This window comes from Elgaria multicarinata, chromosome 4 (genome assembly GCF_023053635.1).
Source record: "Elgaria multicarinata webbii isolate HBS135686 ecotype San Diego chromosome 4, rElgMul1.1.pri, whole genome shotgun sequence".
Classification (NCBI taxonomy): Eukaryota; Metazoa; Chordata; class Lepidosauria; order Squamata; family Anguidae; genus Elgaria; species Elgaria multicarinata.
The window spans coordinates 62212063-62233239 of record NC_086174.1 but is presented as its reverse complement, the minus strand read 5'-3'; the positions used below and the strand labels follow the sequence as shown (position 1 = coordinate 62233239).

The 21177-nt window shown below is 45.8% G+C and overlaps 1 protein-coding gene across 1 annotated transcript; it reads right to left on the bottom strand.

The window, feature by feature from the left end:
* Positions 1 to 5673: 5673 nt before the first annotated feature.
* DLL1 (delta like canonical Notch ligand 1) lies at positions 5674 to 20658 on the bottom strand. The gene is made up of 11 exons (XM_063125658.1): positions 20599 to 20658; positions 19594 to 19929; positions 17848 to 17908; positions 17273 to 17530; positions 13163 to 13223; positions 12127 to 12257; positions 11832 to 12001; positions 11504 to 11720; positions 7345 to 8137; positions 7078 to 7205; positions 5674 to 6104 (listed from the first exon to the last, which is right to left on the bottom strand). Coding segments are annotated over exons 1-11 (2217 nt in total). The 3' UTR covers positions 5674 to 6102.
* Between the last annotated feature and the right edge of the window lie 519 nt (positions 20659 to 21177).

Below are 21177 nucleotides of genomic sequence, written 5' to 3'. Positions count from 1 at the left end.
CACACCAGAAATATACAATTTTAGATAATGTGGATTTAAAAAGCAGGAAATAACACTATGAAAGCAGTATATGGAATGGGTAATGCACTCGAACAGTAATCAGTACACTTCAATAGTAGTATATATCCCCCAAAAGCAGGTCTATGACCCACCCACCCCAGCAAAAATGAAGTACAAGCTGAAGCGGCAGGATTGAAGCTTGAGATTGATAAACAAATGGTCAAGGAACACCTAATTTCTTTGAATGAGTTCAGATCTCCAGGGCCCGATAAACTGCATCCTAGAGTAATAATGGAGCTGGCAGAAGAACTCTCAGAGAAACTAATATCTTTGCAAAAACATGGAAGATGGTTGAAGTGCCGAATGACTGGAGGAGGGGTAATGTTGTCCCTATCTTCGAAAATGGCAAAAAGGAGGAACCTAGGAACTACCAGTTAGTCTGACATCAATCCCTTGGAAATTTTTGGAGCAGAATATAAAGAAGCCAGCATGGATTTGTCAAGAACAAATACTACAAGTCTAATTTGATCTCATTTTTTGATCGGGTAACCTCCCTTGTGGACTGTGGGAATGCTGTGAACATAATATATCTTGACCTCAGCAAAGCTTTTGACCAAGTGCCCCATGATATTCTGATTTGCAAACTAGCTAAAAGTGGGCTAGATGGAACAACTATTAGGTGGATCCACAGTTGGCTACAGAATTGGATTCAAAGAGTGCCTTCTCAAACTGGAGGGGTACCGCAGGGCTCAGTCCTTGGCCCAGTGCACTTCAAGGTTTTTATTAATGATTTAGATAAGGAGGTGCAGGAAATGCTTATCAAATCTGCAGATGACACAAGTTTGGGTGGGATAGCTAATACCCTGGAAGACAGAAACAAACTTCAAAGTTATCTTGATAGGCTGGAGCACTGGGCTGAAAACAACATAATGAAATTTAATAGAGATAAATGCCAAGTGCTACACCTAGGAAAAAGAAACCAAATGCACAGCTACAAGATGGAAGATACTTGGCTCAACAATACTACAAGTGAGAAGGATCTTGGAATTGTTTTAGATCACAAGCTGAATATGAGCCAACAGTGTGATGTGGCTGCAAAAAAAAGCAAATGCTAATTTGGGCTGCATTAATAGAAGTATAGCTTCCAAATTGCACGAGGTACTGGTTTTGCTCTATTCGGCACTGGTTAGGCCTCAACTAGAGTATTGAGTCCAGTTCTGGGCATCACACTTCAAGAAGGATGCAGACAAGCTGGAGCATGTGCAGAGAAGGGCAACAAGGATGATGAGGGGTCTGGAAACAAAGCCCCATGAGGAGAGACTGAAAGAACTGGGCATGTTTAGCCTGGAGAAGAGGAGATTGAGAGGAGACATGATAGCACTCTTCAAATACTTGAAAGGTTGCCACACAGAAGAGGGCCAGGATCTCTTCTCGATCCTCCCAGAGTGCAGGACACGGAATAATGGGCTCAAGTTACGGGAAGCCAGATTCCGGCTGGACATCAGGAAAAACTTCCTGACTGTTAGAGCAGTGCGACGGTGGAATCAGTTACCTAGGGAGGTTGTGGGCTCTCCCACACTAGAGGCATTCAAGAGGCAGCTGGACAACCATCTGTCAGGGATGCTTTAGGGTGGATTCCTGCACTGAGCAGGGGGTTGGACTAGACGGCCTTGTAGGCCCCTTCCAACTCTGCTATTCTATGATTCTATGATAAATAAATCTTGGAGCTGCACAAGCTTTCATGCAATATCAGCAAAGATCTGAGAGGATCCCAGAGGCTGCCTCAATGCATTGGTCGGGATGTGACAACACACCCCTTGTGAACAATCTGCTTCCTTATCACTGGGCGCTTTTCTCGCTGAATACACTAAATTAGTTGTTTTGCAGCAGCAGCAAATACTTTCCTGTACCCAGACAGCAAAGGGTGAGGGACTTTGGCCTTCCAGCTGTCTCCAACTCCCATCTGCCCTAGCTGGCATGGCCAATGGTCAGGGATGATGGAAGTTGTAGCCCAACAACATCTATAGAGCCACAGGTTCCTCATCCCTGCCATACGTACACCATGACAGTGGGGTAATACACTAAAGTTAGAGTTGGGTAATTGAAGGGCATCCCCAAACAGAATAAAATCTCTTTTGTTGTTTCAGGCAAAATAGTATTTGGACAGACTCTACACGCTTCTGCTATCAGTCGAGGATATGTGTGGCAATTCCTGGGTTCCATCACTTTGTCACATTCTAATGGGATGAAGATGGGACACTCTGAGCTAATCACATCCATCAGTCATGTTTATTTCTTCAAAACCAAAGGTCATCACAAAAATGCCAGAGGTAGACAAGAACCAGGTAATCAAAAGTAGATGGCAATGGGGCCATATCCAGCCAACGGCCTTAACTAGACCTACCTGATAATCCAGGATGGAGGAAGAAAGATCTTGCGTTGTGATTAACGCGAGATCCCTCCTCCATTTACACGTGAGGTGCGACGACCTCAGGAAGAGAGGCATCGTGCCAGCCATTTTTTTTATTTTTAAAGGAAGAGGAGCGCACGAATGCTCATGCGCTAAAGGTAGGTCCTTTTTTAAAAAATAATTTCATTTCCCTGCTCCCCCCCCCACCGCTGATGGGTGCAGCACTCCTGAGGAGCGCTGCACCCCGTGCATGGAGCCGGGTCAAACCGCGGCAACAGGCCACACATTCCGCAGTCTCGGGCTAAGCCCGAGAACATGGAAAAAGCGGGCCCAAAGGGGAGGGCTCTATCCAGAGGCAAGGGAAGGATGATCCCTCCCTGATCCCGGGATCCCCTGTGCGTCATGTGGATGAACAGGGATGATCCCGGGGTTTGCCCCGTGATAAAGCCTGGTCTAGCTAAGGCCTAACACCGTTTTCTTCCTGCCTCTCCTGTCCTTTCTGTGACAGTAACTTCACCCAGCCAACCTTGTCCAGTTTTTGTGGGCAAACTGCTTTGCCTCCATTCAAGACTGGGGCAACTGGACAAACCTAGACGTGGAGACATTGCCTGACAAAAGCATATACAGGTGTGTCTGTAACATAAACAAAAATCTTTCCAAAAGACAACACCATTAGTTTAAAAAACGAAAATAAATACTTTTTCCCTCTTAGAGGATGAAAGATGACTGGCACATATTCTAAGCTAAGTGTAAAGCTCCAGTGCATGTTTATTCAGAAGTCAGTCCCACTGATTTCAATGCCTTGGACTGCAATCTAGCACAGTTAGACACTTTTAAATCCCATTCAAGTTAATGGGATTTACAGAAGCCTGATTGTATGCAAGATTGCAATTTTTGGCTATAATCCAGCATTTCATCCAGTCGGCTTTGAGATAAGTGGATGCAGCTAAGCAGAGGGAGTGTGCAAGCCTGTGTGCTGCTAAAGAACCTTCCGGACCACTGTCATTTGTAGAAATTGCCCCTGGATTGAGGCCTACTTATACGGGCTTCTGTGGCATGCTTCAAATTAACCTAACTTCTTTCCTTGTAGGCATTTATTTCTTTCTATGCAGGTATAAATCTGCTTCCGTGCACAAAATAGTAAATTTGGGATGCTTGCTGGATGGTTCCATCCACCCCGAATTTATCTTTTGACAAAGTTGAGACACATACAATTTCAGACCAAGAAAACTATGCATTTCTAGGAAGTTGGGTTTTTTTAAGTGCTACCTCCAGTATCAGAGGCAGTAAGCTGGGGAACATGGGCAGGAGGGTGCTGTTGCACTTATGTCCTGCTTTTGGGTCCCTGACTGAGAGCTGGTTGGCTACTGTGTGAACAGAGTGCTGGCCTAGATGGACCCTAGATGGAGCCAGCAGGGTTCTTCTTATGTTCTTATCAAGAAGGTGCAGACTTAATTTGGACTGGACCCCTGAGGGTTCAGCCCCAGAACCTGCGTTTGGTATCAGGGCACATAGTGACACATAACCAGAATATTACTCTGAGCATGTGCGGAAGGCATTTTAACCACCACTCTATAAACCCAGCCTGCATCACACATTTGGGATTAAGTGTCAGAGCTTCCAGACATGCTTGAGTATCTGCTTTTCTCTTGTGAGAAATTAACAAGCAACCGAGAGAGGGTGAACTTTTCAAACAATGGATTCAAGTCCACCAATTTACAGAACTTGCTCTTACGCACGTCCTGTAATTTTCAAGCAGCTTCGTTAGCACGTGCCTGGTACTTAGTGGACGGCCTTTTGAGAATGATGGCCAAAGACCAAAAGTCCATGAAAGCACATGCCTAGTGATGGAACGGCGGAGCTCCGTGAACAGACAAAGAGCTTTCGCTTTCTGCAGCCAAGAGTGGGAGAGCCCCAGCCGAGTGTGCGGTTCTGCTTCATGGCACCTCATGGCCTACAGCCATCAAATGAATAAATGGAACTACCTTACACACCGTTGGTCCACAGTGCTGTGTAGTGGAGCAAGAGTAGGGATGTTTCCATCAGCTGCCATCTGCCCTAGACTTCCCTCTTCTCTCTGAGTTTAGCTGTAATCCTTTCATTAGCTGAAGGGAAACAGATTTTCCCAACCACAATATATTGTTTCCTGTTGTAATGCAAATGTGGAGGTGGCCTGGTCTTAAATGGGCAATTAAGGATCATCAGCTTTACAAAAGACCTGCTCCTGGTGATGACGAAAACTACTAGAACTAGTTTGTTGATATGGATGAACACAGCTGCCTGAATTTTTGAATTCTCCTTGGGGGCATAGCTATAGTGCCTGGGCCTGTTCTTTAACTTAAGGCTAAGCCGCTGTGGGTTAATTTCTCTATGGGGCCTAGTGGAGCATGCCAGCCACCATTCTGAATGTGCAAGCAATGGAGGCAGTACGCTCAGTACTTGCTGGGTCATGTGAACCCAGCATCGTGAGTTGCTTAAAAGGGTAGACAATCCTCAAATAACCCAGTGTTTGGTTTAGGGTTATCTGAAGGTTTCACACTATGCCATTGTCAGTTCATCTAAAACAGGGAAGGCAACCTGGTGTCCTCCAGTTGTTTTGGACTACAACTGGGGTTGGACTTGATGGCCTTATAGGCCCCTTCCAACTCTACTATTCTATGATTCTAACTCCCATAATCCCTGACCATTAGCTATGCTGGCTGGGATTTATGGGAGTTGTAGTCCAAAATATTGGTCTATTAAGCCAAGTGCTATCTACCCTGGGGGAGTGGAGTGGTTATTTGGGGTCTCTGTCAGGGGTATGTCCTGAAGGTGTTGTTTAAAATCTTTTAAAACCAGATATCTGAATATGGGATTTTATGCATTCCCTCTCCGCTGCCCCCACCCCCGTGCTCCCCAATTTACTTTCATGTCAATAATAACTTCAGATTATTCTGAATGACAGGATTAGGTCAAGCAGTGTCGTACAAAGAAAAGATATGCTTGGGATATCATTAATAATATTTATTTTGGAAAAATATTTTAAAAATGAATTTCTTCATTAACAAAAACAGTAAAAAAAAACCTCAAATAACATTTTGCACAATATTCCATAAATACATTATATACAAAAAATATAGTCACATAGACCCGAAGTGCCTTTATACATATTTACCAAAAAAATTAAATTATAAAAAAGAAACATCACAAAATACTCAAGCTTTACAAATATCCTGAAAATATTTTTTTTACAGATTAAAAAAAATAACACGCTTTTTCCCCACCTAGTAAAAACACATTTTTAGTATAAAAAAAGGACAATAAAGGCAGTGTTTGTATCTCTAATCCATGAAACAACTGGCTCATAAGAATCCAAAATATACACTTCAGGCAGTGCATGCTTCTTATGTAAGAAATTAAGTCCGTTCATTTAAATATATATAGAAAAAAAAGCAACTGACCATAGTGCAATGATAAATATTCATAAAAGGCAGTGCAACAGGTATCTTTGAACACAGACCCTGGCCTGGTGTCCACCGTGTATTATTTGCAGTCACTTTTGCTAACTTCAGCAGAGAACCAGCTCAGCCTGAATTTAGTTTTTCAGCAGCAGTCAGTGAAGGAATCTTTCTCCCTTTCCTTGTTCAGCAGCATTCATTGGGGCAGATCAGCTTTGAAAATTGTTTCAAAACAACAATTTTGCCATATCGTCTTTCTTTACACCTGCATGGAGTTGAAAGGGAGAGGAGAAGGTAAATTGAGGCACTGCAGTAAGGTAAAGGGATCAGATGCAAGGAGACCTGCTAGAACTTACATCCAATATAAACAGCTACTCATTGGATCAACTGTGGCTCAGCAAACATTTCATCCAGACAAGGGAACTTTATGGAAGTTGGTTCTTTCCCCCATCCCACCCCACCCCCACCTTTTAATCTATATGAATAGTTACAAAGGCCTTCCCCAACCTGATGGATTCTAGATGTTTTGGACTACAACTTCCAGCATCCTTGACCATCCTTGACTTAGTGTAGTCCAACACATCTGGAAGGCACCAGGTTGGGAATGCTGAGTTACATAGGTATGTAAAGTCCAGGTGGGCTGGGAATCATTTGTATGGGCTAATAACTTCTGTTGGCTTATTTGTAAGGTTGATGAAGCCATCATATTAGAAGGAAGCCCGGATTTTTCTAATGGTTAATATACCACCAACACCTATTCATATATAGTCTTGTCCATTTTCAGAAGCAGATGCTTCATATTTGGTGTTTCTCTCTTTAAACAAACTCACACCTGTTTTCATACCATTGACAATAGACCTAATCCAATTAGCCAATACAGTTCACTGGAATCAATAAGGGGGAGTTTCCCAAGCATGGTTTCATGGGCTTTAAGTCCAGAATTGTCCTACTGACTCTAAGTGAGCACCACCAACTTCAATAGGACTAACCCAATGAACAAAAATCAACAAATCATCCTCTAAACTCAAATTGGAGAGAACAATCTGAAGAACAGAGTTTCTTCAAAGACTAGAACGTAGTTGGCAAGATTCAGTTTTTTAAAACAACTCAAACAAGATCCAATTTCAAGGAGCCTAAGTTGGCATAGCGCTGATAAATGAATGAAATGTGCTGGTTGACTCTAGTTAGTTTAGATGTTGGGTCAATTGCTTTGTCTTTTGAGTTTGTTACAGAATGTACCAACCTCCGTTGCTATGATGCATTCATCTTTCTCTTCTGATATGACATACACTGACTGGTACTTTGTGTCTTTTGAAGTGGAATATACCGATTCTGGCCGTTTCCTTTCAGATGTTTCACTGCAAACAAGAGAGGAAAGCAGAGATGAGACTTGAGACAACGGCTTTTGTGACCAACTACAACATGTTCCACCACACTTTGCCATTACAGCATTGGCGCATCCATCACATTCATCCAGCTCATCATTTGTCAACATACCTCTTTAGCTGTACTGCATTTTTTTCTTCTGCCTCAGAATCATACGTTTCACACTTAGCTTCGCATCTGCTGTGCTCCTCTTTCACAGAGTCCTCATTCTTGAGTTCATGCACCAAATTGTAATCCACGGACGGGTATCTGGCTTTATAGCCATTTTTGTCAGCGTTATCACTGTGGAAGTCTACTTTCTTATTGGTGTTCTTAATCTGAGTGGCGCCAATGACGCTGATGGAAATGTCCTTCTCGCGTTGACAGTTGGCCAAGTTGTTCATGGTCTCGGTTTCACTTCGGCACGCCTCCGGCTGATGTTGCCTCTTCTGAGTTTTGAGCCGGAAGCAGACGACGACGGCAGCACAGCCCAGCAAAAGCATCAGGACCAGAATAATGCCAGCACACACTGCAATCCATGGGAACTGGGAACTCTGACCTTCAGTGTACTTCTCAGTGATGTCAACAATGACGGCCCCCTGCGGCGGTTCAGGGAGCAAAAACTGACAGTTGAGGCCCCCATATCCACGTGCGCATTCACAAACATAACGGTTGTTTCTCTCATGGCAAGTTGCCCCGTTATGACAAGGGCTGTGTTCACATTTGCTGACAGGGGTGCTACAGTTCTTTCCACTGTATCCCGGGGGGCAGGTGCAAGAATAATCATTAACTCCATCTTGGCAGGTCCCACCATTTAAGCAGGGAAAGGAAGCACAGTCGTCCACATTATCATCACAGTGTCTTCCAGTGAAGCCAGCTTGACATTGGCATATGTAGGAATTCCCAAGATCAACACACTGAGCTCCTGCAGGATATTGAATAGGACAAATGATAAATACGTGGACTGGGCACAGTGAATGACAGTTTCATTTATTATCCGTTATATTTGCATCTTGCCTTTTCCCCAGGGACAAGGTGGTATTTTCCTAAGTCATTCTCACAACAACTCTATGAAGTAGATCAGACCGACAGGCAATGACAGATGCTCACCCTCAAGCTTCACGGCTAATGGGGGATTTGAATCAAGACGTCTCTGGTCCCAGTCCAACATTCTTGTCTACTACTCAACACATCTTTTCTGGTCTCTGCTGTCAGCATCCTTTAAACAGCACCATCAAGACCAAGATTTTGCAGAGTAGATGCTTCACAGCCTACCAGCACATTGCTTTTAATATTCATGTAATGAAGGAAGCAAGGAGAACACTGCAATGGCCCCTTCACTACAGCTCAGTGGTAGAGCACATGCTTTGCACGCAGAAGGTCCCAGGTTCAATCTCCAGCATCTCCAGGTAGGACTGGAAAAACCCATGCCTCAAACACCTGGAGAGCTGCTGCCAATCAGTGTCGACAATACTGGACTAGATGGGTCCATGGTCTGACTCAATATAAGGCAGATTCCTACATTCCTATGGACAAAGGTGTGAGTCTTTGTAATGATACAACCGGGGGGGGGGGGGGGGGGCAGAACCAAAGTCATTTTGAAAGATGCAACTGGTGGGCTGTGTTCAAGACCTGATGCAACATATTCCCCACAAAGGACCACCAGAATGCAGGCTCTTTTTTAAAAAAAAGTCAAAAAGATAAAACAGGCATACTCTGGGGGTCTGTTGTATGGTTGTTGTTGTTTTACTAGAATCAGCTTTGTATATTTTATAATGTCATGGGGGTTTTGATGGGATATTTGAACGATTCTAATGGCTGTTTTGTATTTGGAGGGGTGGGTTAAGTTTGTTTGTTTTAAAATATAATATATTGGTTAGCTACCCTGGATCTATAGAAAAGATCAATTTAAATTCCTAAGCAAACAAATGCAAAGCTTTGCAGTTGCATGTGTCAGATGCATACTTGACTGCTCCAGCATTTTTAAGATGGGTCTCCTATCAGGTAAAGAAAATAATGTCCACATCAGGCCATGGCCCGAATGCCAGACAAATGGCTTGATTTTTAAACACAAGCACGGCAGCAAACTGATCCTGGTCTTTTCTTCAAACCTGAACCAGAACAAAATCTGCAGCATAATGATACACTATGTAATAAACATGAGCTAAACCCAGACCTATATTGTGTTTGCTTCCCCACCACCCACCCAAATGCCATCTCGTTCAAACTCCTTCTTCTGTTCAAAAGATCAAACTGGTTTTGTTCTCTGCATTCGTTCAACATCTTTGGAGGGGAATTATATGGCTGAGTATATGCCACTCCTTCAAATGTCAGATCATGAATCTAGGAGCCTAACTCCAGGCACCATTGCGGAAAATTTTAGATCAGAGGCTTGTTCAGCCTTCAAGCTATCATTACAGCACTCTAGAGCTCCACCATCATAGTCACAGGAAAGTTCATCAAGAGCTAATAGCTTCCATGCAATCGCTTATGTCAACACAATTACCGCCTGGAATGAGATTTGCAGTTACAACTGGTTGGCAAATGCCCCACGTGAATATAGGCTGATTTATTTCCCCCATACTATCTCCATTATTACTAATGGGCATGATTACTAATGGGCACGATCCAGCCCAAACTAATTACATTTAAGTCCCTTTTACAGAACTTAACGTTGATGGAACTTCACTAAGTGCTTAACTTTGGCTGAACGGAGCTCCGTCTGCATAAGCTAGGGATGGGGAACTCTGGCCTTCTGCCTAAGGTTGGACACCAATTCCCATCAGCTCCAACCAGCATGCACAATGATCAGGTATGATGGGAGTAGTAGTCCAACAACACAGGTTCTCTACCCCTTGTATAAGCTTTAAAACCCAAGCAGATTTTCCAAGCTTCTTGTGACTACATAGAGGTTGCATTTTACTCAACTTGGGTAGTGAGACTAAATAGGAGTTAGTGTTAGTATAACGGCCTGTTAGTGTTATTGTCCCCTGCGCCTATTTGGTGCCCTCTCTTATTGTTTTATTATGATTTTATTAGAATGTAAGCCTACGTGGCAGGGTGTGGCTGTTTTATTCTTTTGGTATGCACAGCACTATGTACATTGATGGAGCTAAATAAATAATTAAAAAATAATAATGTGTCATATGGATGAATACTCTCTCATATTTAAAACAACGAAGATCTTCTTTGTACATGTCAAGAAGAAGACTTAGGGGGAAAGCTGCTGCCTAATGTGCTCATTTTCTATGTGTAAGGAGCTTTCAGACATGCAGCCGTTCACCCACATGTGGTAGAGTCCCAGAAAACTTCCACTTGGATATCTATGCTGACTGATTTTAACACTGGCATTTTATTTATTTTGCCCTCAAGCTTCCTGTTGGAAGGAACCTTGAGCAGGGCCAGGGTCAAGGATAAGCATGACTGAGCACAGGCCAAAGGCCCACACTCCAGCAGGAGGCTACTGACAAAGCCCCCTGGACTTGCCCCTCCTCTTCACCAATATTCACCTGCATCTTGCTCTAGCTTAGACAACAGTGGTAGAGGGGAGGAGGAGGAGGAGATGCCACTGCCTGCTTCCTCACTGGCTCTCTGCCTATCAAGCAAGCAAGTGGCAGCCATGATGAGAAAGAGGAGGAGGAGGAGGAGGAGCAATCGCAGCTGGTGACAATGGTGGTGAGAAGTTAGGCTCATTGAGTGAAGGGGCCTATTGAGAGTGTCTTGCCTAAGGGCCCTCAAAAACCTGGAGCTGGCACTGACTCTGAATGTCATTTGGGAAGTCCGGATACAAATAAAATCATCACATAACTCCTCTGGAAAGTTAGCACAAAAATGCCACCCAAACTAAAAACCACCATCACCACCCTTCAAAACTGCAAAGCCAAAATTCAACTATTATGAAAATGGAGATAATTGTGACTGTGCTTTTTAATTTTGCCAACTTGCAAAACCCAACCAAAGGCTGCCGTCCTCTGTGCACACAGGAGTAAGCAACCCCCCACCCACCCACCCTGAACAAAGTGAGTAGAAATCGATAGGCTTCAGCTCCACACCTCCTCAACAGAAACCAATGCAACTTAACAGCGCTGAACTTTGCTGGGAACCTACTCTTCTTCCATGAAAAAGGGGCTCCGCATTGCAAGACAGTGTGTGAACTTCAATGGGAGGTTCATTCACTTCCCTTGCAAGTTAAAGGGATGGCAATGTGAAGTTCACTAACTTCTCATTGAAGGTCATGGGCAAAGTGCCCACGAACATGAATGCGGATCAGTCAAGCACTGGTTTGGCTTACCATTAGCACAGGGACTGGAACTGCAATAGTCAATTTTCTTTTCACAGTTAAATCCAGAGTAACCCACTGGGCACCGGCAGCTGTATCCCCCTTCTGGGTTGTCTGTACATCGTCCCCCATTGAAGCATGGTCCATCGGCACAAGTCATTGCACCGAGCTCACAGTTCTTGCCATAGAAACCAGGCGGACAGGTACAGGAATAGCTGTTTTCAAGATCCTGCCCAAGAGAAAAAGCACAGAGTTATGAAATCTATATTGCATATCCTGACAACTGTAAACTAGCCTTCAGACAATTCAGAATATATTTTTTTAAAAAAAATCAACTTACAGTACAGCTTCCTCCATTCTTGCAAGGATTGGCATCACACTCGTTGATTTCAATCTCACAGTTGGAACCGGTGTAGCCAGGACGACACGAACAGGTGTAGCTCCCTTGGCCAGTGTTGGTACAAGTGGCGCCATTCTTGCAAGGCTTGTGGTGAGTACAGTAATTGAGATCTACAGAAAATGAAAAGAAGAGGGGCATCTGTTAAGGATGCATATGGTTCTGCAAGGACATTGCATGACTTAGTTAAAGGAAGATCAAGGAAGACTGTTATCGTATTAACAGTGGAAGAACTTACCCTGGTTACAGAAAAGACCGCCCCAGCCTTCCTGACAGTTGCACTGCCAAGGCTGTTGACAGGTACCATGAAGACAACCTGGGTACCGGATGCATTCATCACAGTAGCGCCCTTGCCAACCAACTCGGCATCTATGAAAATTACAAAACAAACAAATATGAGTACAGGAAATCCCACCACAAACTGCAACATCACTGGACACCCATGCTCACCCGACACATCTTTCTCTACCTAAATGCAGAACCTTACATTCCATTCCTAAATATGTTATCAAGCTCTTTGATTACAGTGGAATATATTTCCAAGTGCAAGGTGTTTAGGATGGTGGCCTTGGTTTGTTACTTATCATATTTATATAACACATCCTTCCTTCAAGAAGTTCAGGGCAGTACTCCCATTTAATTTTTACAACAACCCTGTAAAGTAGATTGTGCTGTGAGAGCAAGAAAGCGTCTTCCCATGGGCCACATATTTTCGTAGTTCACCAGAGATTTGGACCTAGGTTTCCCATACTACAACACGTCAGCTCGCTTCTTGATTTGGTCTCTGCAATAACAACACACACACACACCCTACTGCCTAATTATTACAGGTGTCATTCAATCAATTGTAGAGTCAGTTGTCATTTTGCCATGGCTTCCAAAGGACAGAGACAGAGTGCTGTCCACTCGTTATGCTTGAAAGCCTATGCACTCCACCTACGAGGGCAGCTTTTCCCCAACCTGATGATGGTTGACTACAACTCCCATCATCCCCAGCCAGCATGGTCTCCACCTCTAAAGTGCACCAGGCTGGGGACGGATGTGCTAATAAGTCCCATTGAATGCTCATTTCCAAATAAACATGAACAAGATGGAGGCATTACATCGAGACCCTTGATTTCCGGACTGCTTTGACTCGAGCGTTGTTTGGCTTTCTTGCATGACCACCCGGTAAGAAACAAGAAGTCTTAAAACCATCCACATAGGATTCTCCAATCAAGTTTACAAGCAGAAGGACAGGGTGTGGGTGAGGAAGGAGAGTTCTAGAAACTTACTTGCATTCCCCGGGCTTTTCACAAAATCCATGCTGCTCATCACAACCAGGCAAACAAATAGCTGCAAAACAAAAGAAAAAGATATAGATATAGATAGATAGATACACACACACACACACACACACACTTTGGAGTCTTGTGGGCTTGGGTCAAACTCCTTTTCACTACAAGTTGAGTTGGCAACAGCAGCTGAATTAATCTCTGGCGCTTGGAAGGTGTATTGATCTCACTTAGTAACTGGCGGCCCTTTACACATCACCAGGGATGAACATTCCTCTTAATACAGTTGCACATGGACAAAAAGAGCGCTCACAATTGCTCCCTTCGTCACAGCAACCATCCGCCTTTTCTTCCCAGGAAGGGTCAGAAGTCCTCTTCTCCCACTCCCCGCCCCCCACAATTCTATGCACACTGCTCCGCCTCTTGCTCTCCTCAGAAAGTGTGTGTGAAGCGGAGGGGGGGGTGCATGCGTGCAGATAAGGGTGGACAGCTGGTGTGCAGAGTGCCAGCCAGGACAGCTGCTCTATTGTCTATTCTCTCCCAGCAGCTGCCCCATTGCAACAATACCCCCAACCTCTCGCAGCCAATCCGGGCTGAGATGGGCTTCCTCGGCAGCCTATCCCTGTCCAGATCTAATCTATGGCACGCGCGTGATTTCTCTGGAAAGGAAGAGGGGGGGCGCTTTTTTTTCTTATTCAAATAAATAAGTCTAAAGTTCTTTCACACACACCCCAGAAAAGGGAGGGGGGAGAGAGAGGCTGGGGAGCACAGACAGAAGTAAAGAGGTAAGCAGGCCAGCAGGGGAGCTGGGCGGGAGGGAAGACTTCTGCTCATTACTTTGCCTGGTTATGGAACTCATTAAGCAGGCCTTGCAAGTTTTAATTCAACAAAGCAAGCCAGAGACACAATGGCAAGCCCCCCGAAGAAGGAGAAACAGAAGACGAGGAAAAGCCGGACTGATAATCAGATTGTCTTAAAAAAAAGAAAGAAAAAAAGAGTGCCCTGAATGGGGGCAAGTGTACAGATGAGGCAAGCCTGCAGATTTTTTTAAAAAAAATTGGCTTGGCTTCAGGGTGACATCATTTTCTCGCTGTCAAAAAATGCATCGTATATTCTAACAACTTGCTCATAAAAAAAACCTCGGGAGTTGGAAAAGAGAGAGAGAGAGAGAGTAGAAAAAGGACTGTCCGCACAACTAGAGCAAAAGGGCCCTATGCCACCTGTTGCTTCGGAAGGCAACATCAATAAGGAATTGAAAGGGAATCCTTTCCTTTAACCCATTTAAAGAGAGATATTATTTCTATTGTCCTCAAAGTATAATGGGAACGGGAGCAGCAGGGCTGAACGCTGTCCTGGAAATTGAGAGTTCTCCGTTTGCTACCCTAACCTGAGCCAGGTTGAGGCCTGCCAGCTTTCTCTGCCAGGGCCAAGATACCAGGCCTGTGTGATGTCAGTCCATCTGACTTAGTTCAACACAAACAGTGGCAATTGCACTTGACATATCTTATCCTAATGGCCAGGATACAAAGAGCTACTTTAGGCACACCCATAGGCTTAGACATAGTCAGTGGGTGTTGTTGTTGTTTTACTTTCTCTCTCCCCCCCCCACCCCCAAGAACAGACTTCCATGCTATATCACAATTTTCTTTTGGACATTCCCTTATGGTCAAAAGTGGCTTGAGATGTGGCATTTGGGGGGGGGGGGACTCGTGCAATCCTTTGGACTGCCTGCCAATGCTTACTACAACCCCTGGCCATTTGCAGTGTCATGGCCCACCCTGGCTTGTTAGGTGTGGGTGGCTCCATTCCACATTCTTTTGCCAGGCTATCAAGTGTATTAAAATAAGGAACCATATTACAGCCAGTGTAAATCGGTGCCCTCCAGATGTGCTAGATTAGAACTCCTATCATCCCCAGTCAGCATGGCCACCGATCATGAGAATGGTAGTCCAACACATCTGAGATTAAAGAAGGCTGGACTAGTTTATTTGACACCTTTCATCACTCTGTTTCCTCCCGATATCACTATCACTACTGGTATCAATAAGATTACCAGAATGACTGCTAAGTACTCAGATGGAATTCCAGAAGACGTTAAAAAAAGCTCACTCTTGGGAGTTGGTACACTTCAGATCCCATTTAAGTCAAGGGCAAAGCTTAACTTTAGGGTATGAGTTGCATTTTCATTCCTACAGGTCAACCAGTTTCAATACTATGTTTGTGTCTCCATGTGATTTTTTTCTCTCTCTCTCTCTCCTCCCACAGTAACTTATCACTTTGTCTTTTGAACATGAGGACCATCCTTAACAACTTTTAGATGCCCAGAGCAAAAATAACAACAGCAGCAGCAGAGACTTGTGTTGGACATAAGAAAAAAAAATCCAAAATCTAAATTAGGGCAATATCTTTAGTAAGCCACCCCAAATGTCACAAAATGTGCAAGTTTTTGAGTTCTCTAAAACTCTTAATCAGGTGTTAAACTAATCAAAGTCTGGGGGGTGGGGAGAGAGAATGAAAAGGGCTGGCTGGGGATGAAGCCATGGAGATGCCATGACTTCAGCACCAGCCAGCTTTTTCCTTTCTCACCTCCCACATGCCTCTTCACCCTGCTTCACCTACCATCTGATGAAGAGTTCTGAAGAACTTGAAAGCTTGAACACTATTTTGTGCAGCCCGATAAAGGTATTACTCTGATATAGATTTTGAAAAGGAGGGCATGCCATAGAATGACTTCTGGAAATATTTCAACATTTGCTTTTGGGGTGGTTTTGCTGCACATTTAACGGAGATTAGGATTTTAGAAATTGGTGGAACAGATTGCCCAATCTCAGCTGGAAGTGTCCATGCAAAATTAAACACACTAGATCTAGCAGGTAATCTCATTATTTAATTTAATTTAATTATTGCATTTATATCCCGCCTTTTTTCCTCCAAGGAACCCAAGGCGGCGTACATAATCCTCCTACTCCTACTCTCCATTTTAGAGAAAGTGCCTTTCTCTGCTAATAAACAAGTACCTGGTTGGAAGAAGTAAAAAAAAAAATTGACTGTACTGCTAAGCAGTAACTCAAACATTTGGCTAAATTTGGTCTCTATGTTCACTGCACATGCTCAGTGGATAAGAGAAAGAATTGGATTACTGATTAATTATCATGTACTCTGCAGGAATTTTGTAAGGTTGAATCCATGCCAATGTGTATTACAGAGCAATTTTATGCATATTTTCTCAGAAGTGAGACCTGCTGCATCCAATATGTTTCGGATTGCTGCCTAATCTGTATTTATAATCTGTGATGTTTACTGTTTATTTCTTCATATTTTTGCCTTTTGAAAATATTGTTGAAAGATCACTCTTTCTATTAGACCAATTTGTTTTAAGTATTTGTTCACACTTAATGATTGCCAGTGTTCTACCAATTAAGATAGGAGAAAATGATTCTTCATGTATCGAGTGGGGAGGGAATAGTAATGTATTCCCCACACACACACACACACACACACACACATAACAAACCTTATGTTCCTTCTGTGAACAGAGTTCACCAGAATGAATTTAACCAATGTGTTATAAAGACAATATTGAGTTTAGGTCGGGATCCTAAATTCTGCACTCTGTGTGTGTATGTGTGTGTATGTACCAGCAATTTCAAACGATTCAATCCAGCCAATGTTAAATACTTGCAAATTCCACTGTTGGCTGGATCATACATATAATTTGGTAACACCTTGCAACTTTTCCCCAAATCATCCATCTATTGATATAAATGAAAATTTGGTACTGTTAGTATCCTCATTATCATCATCAGCTGCTGTAGCCTTTTCAACATACAAAGTATTTTGCAATTCTAATTAAATTTTATTGGGTCCTTGTTTCATTTCTTATTGAGTGATAAGTTCAGGATTTCGCTACATCACTGCCAGTATGTCTTTTCTCATTCTCTTTTACAAGCCTATCTTATTATTACTCACTTCATGTGATAATAAACAGAGGCCCTTCCACTGTTTCCACTACTCACTGAACGGGGCACGTTTGCGCCTAATGTGTGTGCGAGTGGAGAGCAAACAGAGGGCACCAGAAAGACAGAGGAGATTTGCATCATGGACACTCACCGTCAGTGCAGTACTGCCCCTTCCACCCGGGATTGCAGACTTTCTCCCCTCGCTCCCCGCAAGTAAAGTGGCCAAAGGCATCATCCCTGGGCCGGCAGAAGACGGAGCAGCCCTCCCCGTAGTAGTGTTCATCACACACAAAACGGTAGGAATACTTGAGGTCAGTGCGGCCGCTGCTGTGCAGGTCCTGGGACCATTCTTCCCCAACGGTCAAATGCCTCTGGGTAGCCAGGCGGCTAATGAGGCGCTCCGGATTCTCTGCAAAGGAGTGACAGAGAGAAGGAAGGCAATGAGGTTAATTAAATGGAAAGGGTGAGGTGACACCATGGAAACCAAGGGGATCAGAAGGAGGGGGTGGGGATTTTAAAAGCAGGTGTGCAAAAGCCACGTGCGCCTTTCAGGCACTCAGATCCTCAATGTGGGTGGAAACGTCCCCTCGATTCCAATGGGACTTACATCGAAGTAAGCGGGTGGGGATCACACCACTGTGAATAAATGCTCTGGGGCATTTCAAGAGGACGCTGGGGCAACCTTGAAAGCAATGACCCAGAAGGCAACTCAGAGAAGCTGCTTACCTGTGTTGAGGTCATCGGGGGAGTCCGTGTGCAGGGCTTCAATGATGAGCGAGAAAGTGCCCTGGAAAATACGATTTCAAAAGAACACGGAGAAACAATGAGCACAAACGTCTACAGTCAGCAGAATTCATACGATCACAGCCCCGCCGCCGCGACAGGAATCGGTGTGCCCAGCCAGCCAGCCTGCCTGCCTCTGTGATCCCCTGACTCCGGACTGTTTTCACTTTCCTCAAGGAAATGGCAACTGCTCTTTTGAAAAGTTGCTTCCTGGCCTGTTTTTTCAGCCTGTTCGTACAGGATGCGGGTGTTAAAAAGGAGCAGGGAGGGGAAAGGGGAGGAGGAGGGCTGTTATTGCTGGTCTTTCCGCATGGGCTTTTGCCTCCCAGCTTTGTAACTCTGAAAGATATTGGGGGGGGGATGAAGGGAGGATGAAGCCTTTGGGAATTGCAGGCAGAGCTGACAATGACGCTGCCATTTCCATAATGGGAAGAGAAGGGGAGCGGAATCACAATAAAGCAGGCTCAGCCAGCCCTAGGCTCATCAGCCCCTTCAGCTGACTGGCTGAGGCTGCTAATGAGGAGAAGGGAGCTGAGCCGCTGGAGGAGGGAGACTTGCAGGAGCAACCGCATCTCTCTGAGTGTATCACACAGGCATGATGAGATGCAGCAGCTTTTCCCAGCCTGGTACCTTCCAGATGGCTGGGATGACAACTTCCAGCATTCTTGACCATTGGTCCTGCTGGCTGGGGCTGATGGACATTGAAGTCCAAAACATCTGGAGGGGACCAGGTTGAGGAAGGCGGGTGTATAGAATTGCAACGTTCTGGACCCAACCATTCATCTTACACTAAAATAATTCAGGAGAGCCTGAATTCTCAAGAGCCTTCATCATTGAGTAGACAGCAGCATCACCAAGGTCTTGGAAAGGGCAAGTACAAACCACTGGTTTGGGGAGAGGTGTAAAGGCCTGGATTTGTCTTTATTTAATGTATATTTCCCCTTTCTACCAAAATTTAAGAAGCACACACTTTTTAGTTACACTACAGCAGCCTTCCTCAACCTGATGCCATCCAGGTGTGCTGGACAACAACTTCATGCCAGCCATGCTGGGGGTTATAGTCCAACACATCTGGAGAGCACCTGGTTTGGACGGCCTGCACTGCAGCCTCCAAGGATGCTGATGCGAATCCACACATACAAGCCTCTTCTGGATTACTTGGCCCGGAATAAACATAAACCCCTGGTTCTGATCTGAACCCACAATCACCCCCAAACAAACAAAAGGCACACTCAAAAACCATGATAAATAGCCCGCATCAAGGCTTCCCTGCCCTATTGAATATGCACTGGGGTGATGAAAAAGTGTTTCTTACACACAAACAAACACCTCGCCATACCCCCAGTCTTCTGGAGCAGCCATCTCCAACAGTGAACCTCCACTAAGTAATCTGCAATCTTAAGAAGGGTTTTTTAATGGATGGAATGCCAATCTCTCATCTGCCACTGCGACCACAGAACCAGAGTAGCGGCGTTATTCCCAAATAAAAGTGATATTAACTGTGCCTGGAGGGAAACTGTGGGGCAGCCAAGGCTCTGGAATCCATACCCATTGTGCATTCTGCTTTTCTATAGGAATCGATGGGGGAATTCCCATTACTTGCGATTTCATGCGGGGTCCCCATCCGCCCACCCCGCCATATATCGCCTTGGACCCCCCCCCCAATACACTGGGGCCCGCGGAACTTACCGGCCAGGTGAAGCCGAAGGGGAAGCGGATGGGGTTGCTGAAGGAGGGGTCGCTGCTGCTGGCCGGGTTGTCGGGCACGCTGAAGGAGTTGGCTCCGAGCACCGGCGTGACGGCGCTGCCGTAGGTGCAAGGCGGCTCCGGAGACACGCTGGCTTGGTAGTGCTTGAGGCACACGCGGAAGAAGGTCTTGCAGTCGCACTGCTGCAGCCCGGCGGCCGCGCCGCCGCTGGGGCTGGCCGAGCCCAGGCCCTCCCGGCAGCAGTTGCGGTTGCCCAGAAGCCCCTTCTTGTTGACAAACTCCTGCAGCTTCAGCTCGAACACGCCGGAGCTCCAAACCTGCAAGGGAGGGAGGGGGAGACGGCGCACCGTGAGGGGCTGGAGCTGGCTCGGCCCGGGCCCGCGCAGCGATCGGGGTGCCATGGCCAAGAGGGGGCGGGGCGGGGCGCGGAGCAGGGAGCAAGGGGAGTTCTTCGGCCGCCGATTTCAAGCCGGACGGGCAGACCGGCGGCGCTTGCTGCTGCGTCTGCTCCGTCCGCTTCCCCTCGAGCAGAGCGGGCTCCGAGAATGGGACGGGGATTGTCCACGCACTGATGGCCACGAGGCACCTCGCGCGCCGCTCCCATAGGGGGCAACTGCGACGCGGGGTTCACGTGCCGCCGCCGCCGCCGCCGCCCCCTCGGTCTCAAGAGTTAATCTAAGCCCAGGGCGGCGAGTGCTCGGCCGCCGAAGTCGCTGCTGTCCTCCGCGAGTGCATGCGCGGGTGCGTGCGCAGGCGGGCAGACGGCTCTCGCTCTTTGCCTCCAAAGCAGGGGAGGGAGGAGAGGCACCGAAGACCCGCGGCTCGGCCCACGCTTGGCTACGGCACCCCTTCCCAACTCGGACGGAGGACTTCAACTTTCCCGGGGGGGAGTGCACCAATTGCCATCGAGGGTGGCCCGTGGAATTCAAGAGCCCTGTCCACACACGCGCGCTCACACACCGCACGCACGCACCGCAGATGCTTACCTGGCAAGGAAACTGAAGCACGCAAAAGACAACCAGGGTCAGCGTGGACTGACCTCCCATTTTGAGGGGGTGTTGTCGGAGGGGCGTGGGGGGGAGAGAGAGATTTGGGTTTCTTTTCTTCTTGTCCCTTTCGGCAAGAGCCAGACCAAACGAGCGTCTGTCAAGAAGATGGGGCAGGAGAATTGGCTTGTCCGAGCCTGACCGGAGGGGAATTAGAATGAAGATTTATTAGTTTCGAGTCTCTCTCGCTCTCTCCCTCGCGTCTCTCGCTCGCTCGCTTTCCGTCGATGCGGTTTTAGATACGCCCTTTGGATGACTGACAGCTCTTTGGGAGGCGATTGTTTTGAAGATGAATTAGTCTCAAGAAACAACTTCTACCCTCCTCTTGGCTTTTTTTTTCCCCCTTCTTCCCGGCTGCGGTTCTTTGGCCGCTTCCTTGCGCTTCGCTCTTTCTTGCTCCAACCAAGGCAAAGCAGAGAAAAGCCACTTAATTCCCAAAGGCGGAGAAAAGGCTTCCCAAAGTAGATTGAAATAATCAACGATCTGGAAATCCCTCAGGAGACGAGGAGGAGGAGATAA

Bases quoted from the DNA above. Each gene is read 5' to 3' on its own strand.
- DLL1 (XM_063125658.1), bottom strand. From the start codon at position 20,658: ATGGGAGGTCAGTCCACGCTGACCCTGGTTGTCTTTTGCGTGCTTCAG. The intron at 17,531-17,847 runs GTAAGCAGCTTC...ACTCCTTTGCAG, and splicing joins CCCCGATGACCTCAACACAG to AGAATCCGGAGCGCCTCATT. The intron at 13,224-17,272 runs GTGAGTGTCCAT...TTTGTTTTGCAG, and splicing joins GGGGCAGTACTGCACTGACG to CTATTTGTTTGCCTGGTTGT.